General features: G+C 42.8%; 2 protein-coding genes across 4 annotated transcripts in view; both read left to right on the top strand.

Annotated features, from left to right (window-relative positions):
• Positions 1-568: 568 nt before the first annotated feature.
• On the top strand, positions 569-18,357 carry matn3b (matrilin 3b). Of its 2 annotated transcripts, XM_037538636.1 has the most exons (6): positions 569-763; positions 9,334-9,909; positions 10,954-11,082; positions 12,564-12,692; positions 16,108-16,209; positions 17,856-18,357. In XM_037538636.1, the coding sequence occupies exons 1-6, from the start codon at positions 574-576 to the stop codon at positions 17,897-17,899; spliced, it is 1,170 nt and encodes a 389-aa protein (XP_037394533.1). In that variant the 5' UTR covers positions 569-573; the 3' UTR covers positions 17,900-18,357. The 2 variants fall into 2 exon arrangements, with proteins under 2 accessions (XP_037394533.1, XP_037394534.1); XM_037538637.1 differs by lacking the exons at positions 10,954-11,082; positions 12,564-12,692.
• Positions 18,358-18,876: 519 nt separating this feature from the next.
• Positions 18,877-19,504, top strand: part of wdr35 (WD repeat domain 35) — a 42,071-nt gene continuing 41,443 nt past the window's right edge. For both annotated transcript variants that reach the window (XM_037538635.1, XM_017685506.2), the window contains exon 1: positions 18,877-19,111. In XM_037538635.1, coding sequence (XP_037394532.1) covers positions 19,088-19,111 — 24 coding nt within the window. In that variant the 5' untranslated portion in view covers positions 18,877-19,087. The remainder of the gene's footprint in view (positions 19,112-19,504) is intronic.

Raw genomic sequence — 19,504 nt, 5'->3', positions numbered from 1 at the left:
TGAAGCGGTTCTTCAGATTGATGGAGAACGAGCTGTGTGTGGTTCTATATAGAATCTATACAGAAAATGGTTTTATGTTGCACCTAAAGGGTTCTGCTTGGTATAAAAGCTTGACATATAATAGCCACAATAGTGGAACGCTAGAACATTCTAGTACATTCTCCATCAATCTGAAGAACCATTTAACCATGCAAAGAACCCTCTCTTGTGTGAAAAGGTTCTTGTATATGTTGTGTTGTAGATGGTTCTATGTAGCACCTGACGGGTTCTGCTTCTGTTACGAAATCAAGCTTGTAACTCTAGAAGAACCCTTTTTGGTGCTGCATAGAACCATTTTCTTCACTGAAGAACCCTTTTTGGTTCTGCATAGAACCATTATTTTCACTGAAGAACCCTTGAAGTGCAGATCCTCTTTCCACTCCTCAGACTGAAGTGAGAACCTTGGCAACGGAGTCTCCTTTATAAGCTCCACAGGCTCCGCCCACTGTCTGCTGATTGGCTGGTCGCGTGTCTCCGCGGCGTTAATTGGTCCTGCGTTCCCTCAGCGCGAGCACTGCAGCTGCCGGTGGAAGGATGGCTCGTGCACTCTTGGCGCTCTACTGCTGCTGTGTCGCGCTGCTGACTGGCGCGCGCGGAACGAGAGATGCCCGGAGACCGGTATATGGACCGGGACACGGACACAGACCCGGATACCGACCGGGACACGGACACAGACCCGGGTACGGACCGGGATACGGACACGGACCAGCGACCAACTGGGGAGGTGAGGACTGTAAATGCAGCGTTACAGAGTGTATAGTGACCACTGTGTTAGAGTGTGTATAGTGACCACTGTGTTAGAGTGTGTATAGTGACCACTGTGTTACAGAGTGTATAGTGACCACAGTGTTACAGTGTGGATAGTGACTACTTGTTACAGAGTGTATAGTGACCACAGTGTTACAGAGTGTATAGTGACCACTGTGTTACAGTGTGTATAGTGACCACTGTGTTACAGAGTGTATAGTGACCACTGTGTTACAGTGTGGATAGTGACTACTGTGTTACAGAGTGTATAGTGACCACAGTGTTACAGTATGCATAGTGACTACTGTGTTACAGAGTGTATAGTGACCACTGTGTTACAGAGTGTATAGTGACCACTGTGTTACAGTGTGTATAGTGACCACTGTGTTACAGAGTGTATAGTGACCACTGTGTTACAGTGTGGATAGTGACTACTGTGTTACAGTGTGTATAGTGACCACAGTGTTACAGTGTGGATAGTGACTACTGTGTTACAGAGTGTATAGTGACCACTGTGTTACAGTGTGTATAGTGACCACTGTGTTACAGAGTGTATAGTGACCACTGTGTTACAGTGTGTATAGTGACTACTGTGTTACAGAGTGTATAGTGACCACTGTGTTACAGAGTGTATAGTGACCACTGTGTTACAGAGTGTATAGTGACCACTGTGTTACAGTGTGGATAGTGACTACTGTGTTACAGAGTGTATAGTGACCACTGTGTTACAGTGTGGATAGTGACCACTGTGTTACAGTGTGGATAGTGACCACAGTGCTAGAGTGTGGATAGTGACCACAGCTTTACAGTGTGTATAGTGATCACAGGGTTACAGTGTTTATAGTAACCACAGCGTTACAGAGTGGATACTGACCACAGTGTTGCAGTGTGTATAGTGACCACAGCATTACAGTATTTATAGTGACCACAGCGTTACAGTGCGTATAGTGACCACAGTGTTACAGTGTGGATAGTGACCACAGCGTTACAGAGTGGAGAGTGACCACAGTGTTATAGAGTGTATAGTCACCACAACATTACAGAGTGGATAGTGACCACAGCGTTACAGTATGTATACTGACCACAGTGTTAAAGTGTGGATAGTGACCACAGCGTTACAGAGTGTATAGTGACCACAGTGTTACAGTGTGTATAGTGACCACAGTGCTAGAGTGTGGATAGTGACCACAGTGTTACAGTGTGTATAGTGACCACAGTGCTAGAGTGTGGATAGTGACCACAGTGTTACAGTGTGTATAGTGACCACAGTGCTAGAGTGTGGATAGTGACCACAGTGTTACAGTGTGTATAGTGACCACAGCGTTACAGTGTGGATAGTGACTACTGTCTTACTGAGTGGATAGTGACCACAGTGTTGCAGAGTGGATAGTGACCACAGTGTTACAGTGTGGATAGTGACCACAGCGTTACAGTGTGGATAGTGACCACAGTGTTGCAGAGTGGATAGTGACCACAGTGTTACAGTGTGGATAGTGACCACAGCTTTACAGTGTGTATAGTGATCACAGGGTTACAGTGTTTATAGTAACCACAGCGTTACAGAGTGGATACTGACCACAGCGTTGCAGTGTGTATAGTGACCACAGCATTACAGTATGTATAGTGACCACAGCGTTACAGTGCGTATAGTGACCACAGTGTTACAGTGTGGATAGTGACCACAGCGTTACAGAGTGGATAGTGACCACAGTGTTATAGAGTGTATAGTCACCACAACATTACAGAGTGGATAGTGACCACAGCGTTACAGTATGTATACTGACCACAGTGTTAAAGTGTGGATAGTGACCACAGCGTTACAGTGTGTATAGTGACCACAGCGTTACAGAATGGATAGTGACCACAGCGTTACAGAGTGGATAGTGACCATAGTGTTACAGTGTGGATAGGGACCACAGCGTTACAGTATGTATAGTGACCACAGTGCTAGAGTGTGGATAGTGACCACAGCGTTACAGAGTGTATAGTGAACACAGTGTTACAGAGTGTATAGTGACCACAGTGTTACAGAGTGTATAGTGACCACAGTGTTACAGTGTGGATAGTGACCACAGCGCGTATAGTGACCACAATGTTACAGTGTGGATAGTGACCACAGCGTTACAGAGTGGATAGTGACCACAGTGTTATAGAGTGTATAGTCACCACAACATTACAGAGTGGATAGTGACCACAGCGTTACAGTATGTATACTGACCACAGTGTTAAAGTGTGGATAGTGACCACAGCGTTACAGTGTGTATAGTGACCACAGCGTTACAGAATGGATAGTGACCACAGCGTTACAGAGTGGATAGTGACCATAGTGTTACAGTGTGGATAGTGACCACAGCGTTACAGTATGTATAGTGACCACAGTGCTAGAGTGTGGATAGTGACCACAGCGTTACAGAGTGTATAGTGAACACAGTGTTACAGAGTGTATAGTGACCACAGTGTTACAGAGTGTATAGTGACCACAGCATTACAGAGTGTATAGTGACCACAGGGTTACAGTGTGGATAGTGACCATAGCGTTACAGTGTGGATAGTGACCACAGTGTTACAGTGTGGATAGTGACCACAGTGTTACAGAGTGTATAGTGACCACAGTGTTACAGTGTGTATAGTGACCACAGTGTTATAGTGTGTATAGTGACCACAGTGTTACAGTATGTATAGTGACCACAGTGTTACAGTATGTATAGTGACCACAGTGTTATAGTGTGGATAGTGACCACAGTGTTACAGTGTGGATAGTGACTACTGTGTTACAGAGTTTATAGTGACCACTGTGTTACAGTGTGGATAGTGACCACAGTGTTACAGTGTGGATAGTGACCACAGCGTTACAGAGTGTATAGTGACCACAGTGTTACAGTGTGTATAGTGACCACAGTGTTACAGAGTGTATAGTGACCACAGTGTTACAGTGTGGATAGTGACCACAGTGTTATTATAGCCTATATTAAGAAGAACATTATCCAAATCTTTTAAACATGGAAATTTAACGTAATAACAGAGAGCTTGTGAATCGCATGTAGATGAGTTAGACCAATCAGATGGAATCAAACCTCTATTTTTTGTGACATCACAACCACAACTTACTGGCAGTCTCGCACACTATGTTCAGGGTTCATGCCTCAAGCCAGAAAAGGTGGATCTTATTGGCCAAAAAACGGTCTAAACCTAAATTTAGAGCAAATTGTCACAATTGAGAATTACATTCACAATTTAATTCGTGTTTGCAAAATTAATCAGAAAAATCACAATTACAAATTTCCCCCAAATCGTTCAGCCCTGCTGTGGTTAAAAAGGTGGTTCTTCAAGGGTTCTTTAGTAAAGGACACGGCTCTGTTTAGAACCATGAATTCTATATAGAACCGCCGCATGCTTAAATGGTTCTTTGTATGGTAAAAAGGTTCTTCAAATTGATGGAGAATGTATTGTATATAGAACCTTTTTTAAACACGGTTCTGTAAAGCAGCAGAAAGGCATTGTAACAATAGAAGAACCGTTTTTAGTGCTATATAGAACACATTCTCAATATCAATCTGAAGTACCATTTCACCACCCAGCGCCCCATTTAAGCACAAAATGATTCTATGTTGAACTCAAGGTTCTAATAAGAAGCATCCTCTTTACTAAAGAACCCTTGAAGAACCATCCTTTTTAAAAGTGTGGCATACATGAGTAAAAGTGCTGTTGCTTCAATAAAATAACAACTGCAGTAAAAAGTCAAAGTAGCCTGGCAACAAATAGGAATACAACAGTGCCAATAGCTGCTTAAGTGCTGAGGAACGCTGGATGTCAGTGAAACGTCCAGCATCAGAACTGAAGTTTGTACCTCCCTGTTCTTGTTTTCAGATCCTCTAGATAAAATGCTTAAGCTCAGTAGTGTGTGACCAATCAGAGAGCAGCACAGAATGACATTATACACCCTCCAAAAAAGAAGTAATAGCTGAAATGTTAAAGATAAATATAAATATCACTGTTGTTGGAATAAAACCTGGTATCTCCAAAATGGTCACTTTACAGGAGGAGGAAAAAACTTACTGTACTTTTAATGTAAGTCAATGGAACCAGACGTCTTTCCAAGTCATTTTGGGTTGTTTCTTTTCGTCCATTCATCATGAAATTTACTCACCGTGTAAAGAGCAAGAGGCATTTTCACATTATGTCATAAACCGAAAAAAATTACAAAAATGGAGATATGAGGTTTTCTTCCGACAGCAGTGAAATACTTAAAGTAAAAGTATCATTGAAATTGCTCTGGAAAGTGCAAATCCATCCGAATATTGCTTGAGTATGGCGTAACAAAGTAAATGTGACTGAGTGCTGCCCACTCGGCATTTTTAATTCCATGCACTTTGAATACTTTTATTCACAATCAAATAAAAATAGCCCCATGTGAGAAAGGACAAATGTAATATAACAAAGTACATTTTTATTAGGCTCAAAGATCAGAGAACATATGGATCAAAATGAGCTTAACATTTTACATGTGGGCATTAATGGGTTAAGGCAGGGCGGCCCAACTCTGGTCTGCTGCCCCTTTCGGTCCCGCTCTTAACAAGCACTTGTCAACTTAGCCTTGCTGGTTCCCCTCGGAGAAAATCCCTGGCACCATCTGAAAGGGTAACTCCACTGATTTTTCAAGATTTCTGCGTGACTTAATAGTTAAGACGTAATCAGAGCGGTTCAGAGCTGCTCACAGTGGTGGTGATAGGAACCAGACGCCCACCTCTAAAAGCTCCCTCAGACAGTTACTACACACGAATGGTTATGAATTCTCGTGTAGGTTCTCTGGTGGTTCTGGATGGTAAATAAAGTGTCTATATCTGTGTTGTAGTCATGGCGACGCCTGGTTCCCATCACTGTCTCATCACTGTCCCATCACCACTGTAAAGACGTCTGAACCATCTCACACTAAACCCGCTCTGAATCACTCTGTTTACATCTCACACACTGGATTATGCAGAAATTTTGAAAAATTAGTGGAGTTCCCCTTTAAGGGCCATGTTATTACTTCATAACCTCAAGCGAAGTTAATTAGATGAGCCCTTGGAGTTGTGAGGAGCTGAGTGAACACACATGTTGACTTCAGCAGCTGAACTTGCCCAAAAGTCCCTGAGACGTTTCCCCTTCAGTCCTGAAAAAAGGCAGACAAAGCTGGAATCAATCCACAGCAATAAAATACTTCAAAATAGTTCATATTTTCAAGCTATAATCATTCAAGTTGCGGGAAAGTTGCTTTAGGTACTCCATCTGTTATACCTGACTGCTGATACAGCTTCATTACTTTAGCTTGACTACAGCAATAAACGATGCAGGATGTTCACCACAATTCTCAACCAAAGGTTTATATCTAGCAGTTATTCACAAAGCGCATGTAGAATTTGTTCAGATGCCTCTAAAACGTGCAGCATTACCAAGTTTGCATGTGTAGCTATTTAGCTCACTGCAGTCAGTTTACCTGAGGGCGTGTGCTGCTCACCATCCCCTCCTCTCCTTCTGCTGAGAATGACCACTAGCACAGACGTAAAGAACTTCCGAGTGGTGAGTCGAAGTTGAAATGTTAGAAAAAAAGTTTTGAAACGAGCCGCTGGATTTGGGCATCCCTGGATTAAGGAAATTAAACCATAGGTTTCTTCTGGTTTTCAACATTTTCTAACACAGTGAGTTTACATGCACTTAATAATCTGATAACTGCAGTCAGTAACTGCTTCAGTGTGTTTTTATGTGCTCTTAAGTAATGAGATAATGGGGAAACTCTAGGGTTTGCAGACCAATGCACAGACCAAAAGAAATGAAATAAATCAGAGTAAGAGTTTACATAAATTGAAAAACCCCAATACTGAGCTCAAATCCAGCTCTCTTATCCAATAACGGTCTTAATCTGATCTAAGATAACTGCTGAAATCCACTGAATGTTGAGATGATTTCACTTGCCAAGATATCTTTTTTTGCTAGAACGTTAATAATTCACAAAAAAAAAAACAGTCATAAATGACAGTACTGTGGTTCTATGCCCTGTGGAGGCACATGGGAGGTAAGTTTTGTGTCCTATTTTACTTTAGAAGCATGCATTCACATAAAAACACCCAAACTCATAAAACTGGAAACAAAAAGGGGAAAAGAGCCTGTTTTTTTTTTGTTTTTTTTAAATAACTGCTTTTTCTTGTTTTCTGTTCAAGAGACTGTGGTGACCGGATATTTCACTTTAAAAAGAGTTGTGCATTTACTACTGAAAAAGTGCTCATTGAACTTCTACTTTTTATCCCAAGAGGCAGCGTCAACAGAGCAAGCATTCAGACAAGTTTGGACTTCTGCCTTGCAGTGATGTACAATCACCGGCCACTTTATTAGGTACACCTTGCTAGTAAAAGGTTGGACCCCCTTTTTCCTTCAGAACTGTCTTAATTTTTCATGCCACACTTTCAACAAGGTGTTGGAAACGTTCCTCAGAGTTTCTGGTTGGTTATTTGAGTTCCTGCTGCCTTTCTATCATCTGGAACCAGTCTGCCCATTCTCCTCTGACCTCTCACATCAACAAGGCATTTTCGTCCACAAAACTGACCGCTCACTGGATATTTCCTCTTTTTCGGACCGTTATCTGTAAACCCTAGAGATGGTTGTGCGTGAAAATCCCAGCAGATCAGCAGTTTCTGAAATACTCAGACCAGCCCGTCTGGCACCAACAACCACGCCACGTTCAAAGCCCCTTAAATCCCCTTTCTTCCCCGTTCTGATGCTCGGTCTGCACTTCAGCAAGTTGTCTTGACCACCTCTACATGCCTAAATGCAGTGAGCTGCGGCCGTGTGATTGGCTGATCAGCTATTTGTGTAAACAAGCAACTGAACTGTACCTAATAAAGTGGCCCGTGAGTGTAGATCACAATTGTTTTCAGGCTAAGTTATGACATTGTCACTGATTTTCTAGAAATCAAAGCAAATGTTGGGCTTGAAACACCCAAAAGGTGCTTTTTTTTTCAGAGTAAACTTAAAAATCGTCAGACCTGACTGCACTGTAAACGTCTGTCTGCAGGCTTGGTCAAGAATCTATCAAGAAATTTGATTGAGCACTTGAACAGCTATAATCAATAGGAGATGATCTTTTCGGGCATGAGAAGCACCTCGTATTGGGGCTTTGCTGTACCTAATGCTTGTAGAAATGTAGGAAATCTCAGAGCCAGTAAACAGCCAGCTCATGCTTTTGTCAACAGCCTCTCTCTCCCAGGCGCTACACTGAACTGCAGCTGTGTCATCATTCTTTAGACCAAGAAAGTAACCTCTGCCTAAATCTTCAATCTTTCCCCCTCTTTTCTCTGTTCTGTCTCTCTCACTGTCTCTCTTTCAATATATATATGTCTCTCTCTCTCTATCTTTACCTAACCATGCTAAGCTCATGGCATTAATCACAGGTTTTACGGGTACCACCACTACCACCATCGGCCTCCTTGGAAGTGGCCCCCCTTTACCCACCAGCGGCCTGTCTTACCAGCTCAGCCCAGGGTGCCTCCACATCCCAGAGTACCAATGGTGCCACCAAAGCTAAAGGTAGCCAAACCTTGCACTACAATGCCCATTAGAGTACCCATTTTGGTCTTCACCACAGCAGTTCCCAAAACCACGGTACCCACTACTGTAGCAACCACGGTACCCACTACTGTAGCAACCACGGTACCCACTACTGTAGCAACCACGGTACCCACTACAGTAGCAACCACGGTGCCCACTACGGCAGCAATCACGGTACCCACTACGGTAGCAACCACAGTGCCCACTACTGTAGCATCCATGGTACCCACTACGGTAGCAACCACGATACCCACCACAGCAGCAACCATGGTACCCAATACGGTCCCTACCACGGAACTCACTGTGGTGCCCACCATGGTTCCCACGATGGTACCCACCCTATCCATGACAATTCCAACCCAGCCTCTCACCACCCTACTGCTGGTCAGTACCCCAAGTGGCACACCTTCCCCTGCTGCACCTTCCACTGAGCCAGGTAGACTCGTCTTCAGCTTCTTTCCTCCAGACACGTCTTGCTGAGCATGTCAAGGGCCGTGGGAACTGTCGTCCTACAACTCCACCTTTCACTGTCTGTTTCTAGGTGATTCACTGAGAGATTCTTTACATTATGCAGGCTTGCAGGGAACCTTTGAACCGTACCACATGTTACTGACTAGATTACTCCACTAATGGCTATCTTGTCCACAGAAAATCAGCTTTTTCCATATTTAGCGCAGATACCTGATTATGATCCACTGTCTTTTTTACAGATTTACCTCATCTGCCAATGGATTACTTGTGACTCTAGTTTCTGAAAAGCTTAATTACATTAATGGCATTTGCTAATTTTAACTCCATCCAAAGTTAAGCCTGTACATGCATGCTGGCAGCTTATGGAGAGTGCAATGATTTGACTGGATTACCTTCCCGAATGTGTTACCTTCCTGACAGCAATTAGAGAATAAAGGTATTTGGTTCTGATTGTGCCTACACTAAAACATCCATTTCCCATCAACTCTCCAACAGCTCCAGCTGAGGTGTGCAAGAGCCGCCCGCTGGACCTGATCTTTATCATCGACAGCTCTCGCAGCGTCCGGCCTGCCGAGTTCGAGAAGGTCAAGGTCTTCCTCTCAGACATGGTCGACTCTCTGGAGATTGGACAGGATGTCACACGAGTTGGTTTGGTCAATTATGCCAGCACGGTCAACATCGAGTTTCGCCTGAGCGCTTACCATAACAAGGCGCAGCTCAAACAGGCCTTCTCTCGTATCGACCCACTTTCAACTGGCACTATGACTGGCCTGGCCATCAAAACGGCCATGGAGCAGGCCTTCACCGAGGGGTCTGGTGCTAGGCCCCAGAGCAAGAACATCGGAAAGGTGGCCATCATCGTGACAGATGGGCGACCCCAGGACAAGGTAGAGGATGTTTCGGCTGCTGCGAGAGCCTCTGGGATTGAGATCTATGCTGTCGGAGTGGACAGAGCAGACATGAAGTCTCTGAGGTTGATGGCCAGCCAGCCGCTGGATGACCACGTCTTCTACGTGGAGACCTATGGGGTGATCGAGAAACTCACCTCCAAGTTCAGGGAGACTCTTTGTGGTAAGAAAAAAGAGCTAGGGGTGGGAGCTAAAGCCTCCCTGACCACACAGAGCTAATTTGAACTCGACCCATCTGCGAATCCAAACTTTGAATCCTTTTTTGTTCCGACTTTATATGGATGGCTTTGGTGTAGCTGATCTAAAGATGCTTAAATTACTCACTGGCTGAAAATTCTCAGTAGCGTTAGGGTTAGGAATAAATTATGAGTTCAGATAAAAGGAGCATTTCAGCCTAAAACTAACAATTATTGTCATATTATGCAATATTGGGTAGCTCAGCATTGCATCCCATAGCTTCATCGGCATGGATTCTGTGCTGGTCTAAGCTGGTCTAAGCTAGTTTAGCTGGTCACCCAGCATTGTCATGCTGGTTGACCACCATGCCAACATCCAAAACACAACAAATGCTGGTCTATGCTACTCTTTCCAGTAAGGAAATATCTAGCATGTATTACACAAATACATTGTACATTGAACAAACACATTAAACAATTGGGAGTCCTCCTCAGCTATAAAGACACCCTGACTGTTACCTTAGCAACAGAGAGGCTAATAAACACAGAAGTGATATTCGGCTTCCTAGCAGTAGTGTTAGTTGCTTGGCTAATTTATGCATTTGCCAGCTAGCAGGATAAAAGCTTTTTAAACAGCTGGCCCTCAGGTTTCCACCACAAAGTCCTCCCACCTTCAAAATACATCATCAGAGGGGAGCATATCTAATCTTTTCAAGGCACCACTGTATGCTTATAACAGATGTTATAGGTTTAGAATGAGAGACATAGTTAGGGTTTGACGAAAATCAAATTGATGTTAATAGACATTTAATTTGACAACAAAGCCATCTGTAGTTGACCATCCAGATAAAGTGGCATATATTTTTCTATTAGGTCCATTATAAGGTCCCCTTGTTGAATGCACTGCTCTAAGCTAATCATTAGAGATGACCTCTGTCTTCCAGTAGCTTGATGAGTCTGACAGCATGAATAATGACTAGCTGTGTGTTTGCTAACCCTGCTAGTGGTGCTGTGGTGATTATCGTCTGTAGGTTTGGATGCATGCGCCCTCGGACACGACTGTGAGCACATTTGCGTGAACAGCAACGCCTCTTACTACTGCAAGTGCAGGGTGGGCTACGTCCTTAACCCGGACAAGAAAACATGCTCACAATCCAACGGTTGGTCATTCTACTCTGTTTGATGCATGTAACAGTCTGGGTTTATGTAATGAGGAACATCATCTGTTTGCATGTGGAGAAGCTTTCATAAAAAGTCCAAATGTTCACACTAACCACTGTGTGGTTTATCCTATTTTGGTTCCACTGAATGGATGGTTCCTTCTATGTGTCCAAAAGTTTGTAGACGGAAATGAAGGGTATTATTAGGGAGGTTGTCCCATGTCGCTTCAGTAACAACCTCTACTCTTCTGGGAAGGCTTTACACCAGACCAGAGGTCACTAAAAGAGGACTTCGGTCCGAGTCCGGACCCAGATGTTGTCCTAGACAGAACTGGACCTGTAACCGATACACTATGGAGAATTGTGTAATTTTGACGGGGTGGTCCTATTTTAATCGGCGTAACTTTACTAGCCTTTATGGTAGCTTTAGCAGCCCGGGAAACTCAAAGACCAATCACATGCATTGTGAATATCACACATGTCGCTACTCAGCCAATCAGATCTGTGCATTACGATGAGCTCTGAGACTCGAGTGAGGGATGCCACACAGGGGAAGGACGAGGAGAGAAACAGCAGTCAGAGAAGAAAGTGAGCCAGATTATTTTACATGGTTTGCTCTGAAAAAAGAAAACTGACAGTAAATGTTGTTGAAATCTGACTGAACTGGACTTTATTTGATCTGATATTCAGTTGTTGACTGTATAAGATGTTGATATTCCTACTCGGCTACTTCAGTAAACAGTATATGGCACTGAATCATGATGCAGCTTAGACATTATGATATTCCAGACATTTACTTCAGGATATTTTCTCTAACTGCACCTTATTGAATCTTAATTAAAGACCCCTGTGCTAGACATTGGAACATTGCTGTGAGGATTTGATTGAGCATTAGTGTGGCCAGGTGCTGATATTGGTCGGTCAGTTCTGGATCACTCCAACTCATCCCAAAGGTATTGGTTGGAGCTCCATCAGTCCAGAGAATGCAGTTCTACTGCTCCATAGACCAATGCTGGGGCACTTTATACCTCTCTAGCCCTAGTCTGACATTGGGCATGGAGACCTTAGGCTCATGTGTGGCTCCTCAAGCATCCCATTCTATTTGTCAGTACTTTTCTATGGAGACTATACAAGCAGTGGCAGCAATAGGTGACCTTAAAGTAACTGAATGCGCTCGGTAGAAGGGCTGTCTGCATACTTTTGGACACAATGTATTTAGATACTTTGTTGAACTCAATTTAATGACATCATAAGCATCTACAAAGTGTCTAAAGTGGACCATCCAAAACCCATTTGCCATTTGATCATTTCCTTTAGTTTTAAGGTGAATTGTCAGCCAGCTTGTTGAATGCACTGCTCTAAGCTAATCATTAGAGATGACCTCTGTCTTCTAGTAGCTTGATGAGTCTGACAGCATGAATAATGACTAGCTGTGTGTTTGCTAACCCTGCTAGTGGTGCTGTGGTGATTATCGTCTGTAGGTTTGGATGCATGCGCCCTCGGACACGACTGTGAGCACATTTGCGTGAACAGCAACGCCTCTTACTACTGCAAGTGCAGGGTGGGCTACGTCCTTAACCCGGACAAGAAAACATGCTCACAATCCAACGGTTGGTCATTCTACTCTGTTTGATGCATGTAACAGTCTGGGTTTATGTAATGAGGAACATCATCTGTTTGCATGTGGAATGACTTGCATAAACCTTTAGGTTCTCGCTAACCAGTTAACTGGTTTGCACTGATTGCGACGTCCTAAGCGCTGGCCCTTGGGGAGCGTTCACTAGAGATGACCCAGCCATTTGTACCTCAGCTATTAAGGGTGCGGGAAAAATTCAATTCTTAGATGCATCACGATGCGGACATGAACGACTCTGAATCGATTCATGAATGTCAAAAATTGATTTTCTGAAAATTTAATTTATAACGTAATGTTGTATATAACGTAAAAGGTGGAACTTGGAAGTGGGTAAGTGCAGCACCCAGACCGTCTGTGGCGGCACAGAACAAAAACAGAACTGGATGAGTGAGAAATCCGACCGGCTCCCTCTGCATTAAAAGCCAGGTTAGGTCAGGAGTAAATAATATGAACGAAAACGCAGATTTACTTTGCCCTGCTTTAAGCTTTAACTCCGATATAGCAGCTTTCCTCCCGTCTCCGCCAGAAAACTTTTCCTCAAAAGTAGAAGAGTTTATTGTAAAATGTCTCTCAACATTCGACTGATTTACGAGGCTGAAGTCACTTCTCGTTCGCCAGCTTCTCGTTCACCAGCTTCTCGTTCGCCAGCTTCTCGTTCGCCAGCTTCTCGTTCGGCAGCTTCTCGTTCGCCAGCTTCTCGTTCGCCAGCTTCTCGTGCGCCAGCTTCTCGTTCGCCAGCTTCTCGTTCGCCAGCTTCTCGTTCGCCAGCTTCTCGTTCATCAGCTTCTCGTTCGCCAGCTTCTCGTTCGCCAGCTTCTCGTTCGCCAGCTTCTCGTTCGCCAGCTTCTCGTGCGCCAGCTTCTCGTTCGCCAGCTTCTCGTGCGCCAGCTTCTCGTGCGCCAGCTTCTCGTTCGCCAGCTTCTCGTTCGCCAGCTTCTCGTTCGTCAGCTTCTCGTTCGCCAGCTTCTCGTTCAAATTTTTCCGTTCTACCTTAAATTCTGCGTGAGGCGCCGAATGTAACTGCTGCACCATTTAAGGTGGAACAGGAAAATTCGAAAGAGAAGTGACTGAATTTTCGCAGCGTTTTAGTGTTTGACAGTCTCTCATTGCAGATTTAATGTTCCAGAAAACCAACTGTGCCGCTTATAAATGCGAATTAGTCCATTCGTCTCCAAATGTTCGTCTTAATTCTGTCTGACTTTTCGTACTAGCTCGGCGAGACTTAGTTGCTATGTGACCTGCAGTCTGCAAGTCTGTTTTGCGCTATGTTGCCCACTTTGGAGCTGAGATTCAGAGTCCAGTCTTGAAGATATTCTCTCTACAAGACCAAAACCAAAGTTATAAAATCACTAAATGAAACCTGTAGGACGGCTGTAACTTGTGCTGCGTGGACACCCATTACCACAGGATCTGTATCACCCTAACAGTGCATTTTATCGCAGATGAGTGGTAGCAGCGTTTAATGTGCCCCAAACAAAAGCAGTGAATGAGAGTCTTCTAGTTCACTTGCCACATCACTTCCATTTGATTTATTAATAAAAGATATCGGAGTAAATTCATTTTGGATCATTACAGATACTCTGCTTTAAAAAGTCCTCAAACAGTAGGAAAAATAAAGATGCATCGATAATCATTTTATAATCGCACGGCAGCCCTCTGAATCATAATCGAATCAAATCGTGAGGTGCCTAAAGATTCCCTCCTCCTCCTTGCCCACCGAAGTTTACATGCGAAGACTTTTGCCGATCCGATTGAATACATTGCGATTAGGCTGAGGTGTTTATTCTCACTCTGTTCAACAATCTGATGGAAAATCTTCGTTTACATGCTCACTACAAGTAATCCGATGCAAAATGATGTGCATGCGTGGAGCAGCGCTTAGAGTAAACGTTACCATGTCAGCGAGCGTCATGTGGGGTCCAGTCAGAGTGAGATGAGCAGCAGTGAGCAGTGATTGTGTGTTTAACTGCTTTAAAATGACGTCAGACTCAGGAAAACGTCCTTCACGTGTCCTTATTAAAGAAGGCCGAGAGGAAGACGTCGTGTTCTGAGACGCATAAGCTGGACGTCTGTCCCACCGCCGTCTTTTAAAGATCAGAGCATGAACTTCGTCTCCTCTGCAGACCAGTTTCTGCTCCGCCGTGTTGAACGGTATAAACTCTCACTGTGACGCGACGCACAAGCAGAACGGACTGAAACTTTCCGATAGGGAATGTAATCGGATGCAGGCGTTTACACGGATATTATTCTTCTATTTAACAGATTATTTACAGGATTACCCACCTCGATCAATCGGATAGAAACTGTATTCCAAATGGCCTCAATCGGACTAGACTATTCCGATTGAGGTGTATAGACGGACGTATTCTATTCTGATTGAGCTATTAGTCGGATTATTAACAGATTATGAGGCTGCATGTAAAATGTGGCTACTAAGCGTTCTTCTCCAAGCGTAGTGAGTGATGCTGCATTGGCAGCAGGTTGAAAATATGCAGTGGAGCCTCACGTCTCAGAGAAAGAACGTTCTAGCTATCCCCTTCCAGGTTGGTAGCATCATGCGATGAGGCAGACGTAGCAAAATTAGCGATGACTAGATTGTAGAGAATCGTAAGTTGCAGCCATTTGCGCTGAAGCCTGTCTGTGTCGTTCTGTTTAATACAGCTTTTGAAAGAACATTCGACCATACACTGTGCTCAGATGGTTCTTTGAGGGTTCTTTAGTATAAAAAAGGTACTTTTAAAAACACAAACCTTTGGATGATTAAAGGGTTCTTCAGAATGTACAGTAGATGGTACCTTGGTTCTGTATAGCACTCAGAAGGGCACTTCGATTGTTACAAGCCTGACACTGTAACAGTAGAAGAGCCCTTTTGGGTACTATATAGAACTCTTTTCAAAAAGGTTCTATGTAGTGCTCAAAAAGGTTCTTCTATTGGTTCTATCTTCAAAAAAGGAAGCCTGAAGGGTGCTGTATAGAACCCTTTTCAAAAAGATTCCATATAGTACTCATAACAGTAGAAGAACCCTTGTGGGTGCTATATAGAACCTTTTTGATTCTATATAGCACTTATGAAGGTTCTTCTATTGTTACAGGTTTGACATTGCAACATAGAAGAATCTCTTTGGGTGCTATATAGAACTGTTTCATGATGCAAAGAGTTCATGGTTCTGGGTAGAACCTTTTATACTAAAGAACCCTTAAAGAACCATGTTTTTAAAGACTGACCGTGGCCAGGCTTTGAGCAGCAGGCTTGAGGCCTGATAGATGTAATTTTGCACCCCATACATGATGTAACTGGACACACAGTTGGCTACAGCTGTCATTGACCTGTTCAGTAAATGTGGCCGACTGGTCAGTTACACCGGTCACTGTTTTCTCTGCTCTTTCAGAGGAGGCACGCAGCGATGTGTCGGAGGACGCCTGCATGTGCGAAGCTCAGATCGCCTTCCAGAAGAAGGTCCACCACAACATAAAGGAGATAACCAGCAAACATATCCTTTCACGCTACAGACGATCACATAAATGGGATCTTAGTCTGAAATGACCAGATACGAACTCCGATTTACTTTGCTGAACTGATTTTATTCAAATTGTGTCCATTTTACTTATTATATCACATACAGGGTGAACTCAGCAGTAGGTCAGCTAGATATGTTCTAATAATATATAGACATGTCCTGTAACTGCTGACCACAAAATAATACCCATAATAAGCAATCGATTCACACCAGCACAGTACACCAGTACGAGTCCTTGAGCTACGCGATTAAACGGATCCAGACAGGAATATAAATATAGCGATTATAATAATATACAAAATAACAAACACAAAAATTATTTGGCTATTTAACGTTCAAGATTTCTTTAGTTCTGTATAAAAACTGGTGGTTCTATTTAAGGCCATTGGTTCTATGTAGAGCCATTTTCATGCTTAAATGGTTCTTTTTTCATGGTGAAATGGTTCTTCAGATTGATGGATAATGTGTTTTGTTTCTATAAAACACCAGAAATCCTTTTGTTTTATTCTATGGTTATACAAAATTATAGTCATTATATATGAGGTTTCGATATATATATATATATATATATATATATATATATATATATATATATATATATGTATATATATATATATATATATATATATATATATATATATATATATATATATATCGAAACCTCATTTTTAAGTTTTTGGCATTATTTGAAAATGCATGTTGGCCTATATGATGTGTGTAAATTTCACGAAGGATGAACCAAAATAAATGCCCAAAACTGTCTTGGTAAAAAGTCTGGTTCCACTGACTTACATTGAAAATAAATAAATTACCATTTTGGAGATGCGAGATTTTGTTCTGACAGACAAACTTTATGGCACAATTTCTATTAAAAAGTATAAAAAATAAAATGTGCTAAAACTTCTGCAAAGGCCACATTTTACGTTTCATGTTTTCTCCTCAATATGTTAAAATCAACAAACTGTGTGTTAAAATGCAGAAGTGTGTTCTCTCTAGAGGGCGTGTCAACTTGCTTTCACTGACAAAATCAACTAAACATGTCATTAGACCTGGGTTGCCCAAACTTTTGACATGACTGTATGTTTAAAATGTTGGTGAACTGTAGAGGGCCTAAACACAGGCCGTGTTACTCTGGTGACCTCACTGTACAGTACTGCTTAAGTACTGAGTAACTTATAGAGCTGCAGAGAAACTTCTTAAAAAATAGGGGCAGTCGTGGGCTGGAGGTCAGGGAACCAGCCCTGTGACCAGAAGGTTGCTTGTTCGATCCCCTTGGCTGACAGTCCATGACTGAAGTGCCCTTGAGCAAGGCACCTAACCCCCAATTGCTCCCCGGGCGCCGTGGATAGGGCTGCCCACCGCTCTGGGCAAGTGTGCTCACTGCCCCCTAGTGTGTGTGCTCACTAGTGTGCATGTATGTGGGTGTTTCACTGCACGGATGGGTTAAATGTGGAGGTCTAATTCCACAGCTGGCTAATGGTTCTGAATTCTAGTCCATCTGGTGCATTTCAGCAGAGGTACTGAAATTGGTTAGAGTCTGTTCTTCCCTGTGTGTTTACCCGTTACTGTATGATGTTGAGTGGTTTTAATACTTGTGCTTTTTCCTTGACTCTTTTCACTGGACGACCTCACTAGAAGAGTTCAGCAGTTCCGTCTCCGCTGAGTCCAGAACAGGAGCTGACAGCAGACGACACCTTTCACCAACAGGATGTCTCCATACCACACAGCCATCTTTCTGTTACTTAAGCCTGCTAGAGGCCCCTTTGTTTACCTCCATATGTGTTTAATATAAACTGTGTTCATAATATCAACACAAAGTGGCCAATAGCTCATTTTATTTTTATATAACGTAGCTTGTATAGTATAGCCGACTCTTCTCAGTGTTTGAGAATGATTTGTACTCTGTTATCAGAAAAACAGAAGTTGTTCCTGTAACCGTTTGGACCTTATATTGCTGCAGTATATCAATGCGGTGCTTGGACTTTTATTTTGTAAAATATAAATAAAGTATATAACCTTGTGAAGGTTTCTTTGACTGGAAAAAATATTGTGTGTTTGTATCACAGCTTGCTTAATCTTGGATGCTTTGTACAGATTGTCTGTGAGACAATAAAAACAGACCTTGGAAAACATTTCCGGTTCCTTATATCGATACAAGACGCTCTCATTTACAATGAATTTGTTTACAGTAACGTTAGAAATAGGCTGTGTCTCAAATGGCTCCCTACGTAGTGCAGTGCATAGGATACGAAACTGTGGCTTCTATACTCAAAAGTGTACCCTGAATGTTAGCTAAGGAGTTGTGGAGCTCATAGCTAAATGAAAAAATGACTATTTAGTAGATATATAATGCACTAGAAACCGTTATTTAGTTAATGCCCTACGTGGCTGGTGCCCTACGTAGGGAGAAAGGCGGCATATGAGACGCAGCCATAGTCACGGCGCTACGTCCTCGTAGGTTTCTTTAATGATAAAGAATACTAATAAACGGCACAATTTGCATGCCAAGTAATATTATGTATTATATAGACGTGTAACGTTTTAATTTTTAATTTTTATGAGTAAATTTTTGTTTATAACGTGAGTCTGCAGCCACGAGAGAGACGTCATGTCCTGTTGTCGGTTACCTAGAAACCACGCAACGCAGCGACGCAGCGCCGAGAAAATGAGCTTTTGCTGTTTCAGAGAGTCAAATGTGTTTTTTCAGATGGTCTGAGATCAAGTTTAGCAAAGATTTCGTCTCAGAAGCTGAGTAATAGGTGGTGAAGGGCTTCTGTGTCATTAAACCGGGAGAGGAAATCTCTTTTTTTCCTCCTGGAGCTGAGCTGAGCTAACGAGGCTAACGGCAGCGATGTTTATTTACCTCAGCAAGAAGGTAAACAAACAAACAACAGCCTTAAAAGTGGCTGGAAAGTGGATTAATGTGGGGATGTTTTGTATTATTTGTCATTAAAGGTGGAGCTGGAACATCTGAACAACAGGCTTCAGCCTCGTTTAGCTGGTTAGGGAAGGTGGCTGTGCCCGTCGCTGAGTTTAGTTGAGTTATTTTGCTGTTTAATGTTCACTACACGTAGAAAGATCGTCCATCATGGTTTCCTAGTAATGGGAATGGTTCTGTTTAGAACCATGACTCCCGTGTAGAACCACGGGCATGCTTAAATGGTTCTCTGCATGGTGAAATAGTTGCTCAGATTGATTGAAAACCATGCTGTTATGTCATACGATTATTCAAGCCTAACATCATAACAACAGAAGAACCTTATTGGTG

The sequence above is a fragment of the Pygocentrus nattereri genome, chromosome 5, assembly GCF_015220715.1.
Source record: "Pygocentrus nattereri isolate fPygNat1 chromosome 5, fPygNat1.pri, whole genome shotgun sequence".
NCBI lineage: Eukaryota > Metazoa > Chordata > Actinopteri > Characiformes > Serrasalmidae > Pygocentrus > Pygocentrus nattereri.
The sequence above is the reverse complement of the archived record's forward strand: the minus strand, read 5'-3'. Positions and strand labels throughout refer to the sequence as shown.

What these genes read in the sequence shown, in the direction of transcription:
- matn3b (XM_037538636.1), top strand. Translation starts at nt 574, where the DNA reads ATGGCTCGTGCACTCTTGGCGCTCTACTGCTGCTGTGTCGCGCTGCTG. An exon ending in GTTCAGGGAGACTCTTTGTG is followed by an intron (nt 9,910 to 10,953) that starts GTAAGAAAAAAG and finishes TATCGTCTGTAG; the next exon opens with GTTTGGATGCATGCGCCCTC. An exon ending in AAAGGAGATAACCAGCAAAC is followed by an intron (nt 16,210 to 17,855) that starts ATATCCTTTCAC and finishes GACTCTTTTCAC; the next exon opens with TGGACGACCTCACTAGAAGA.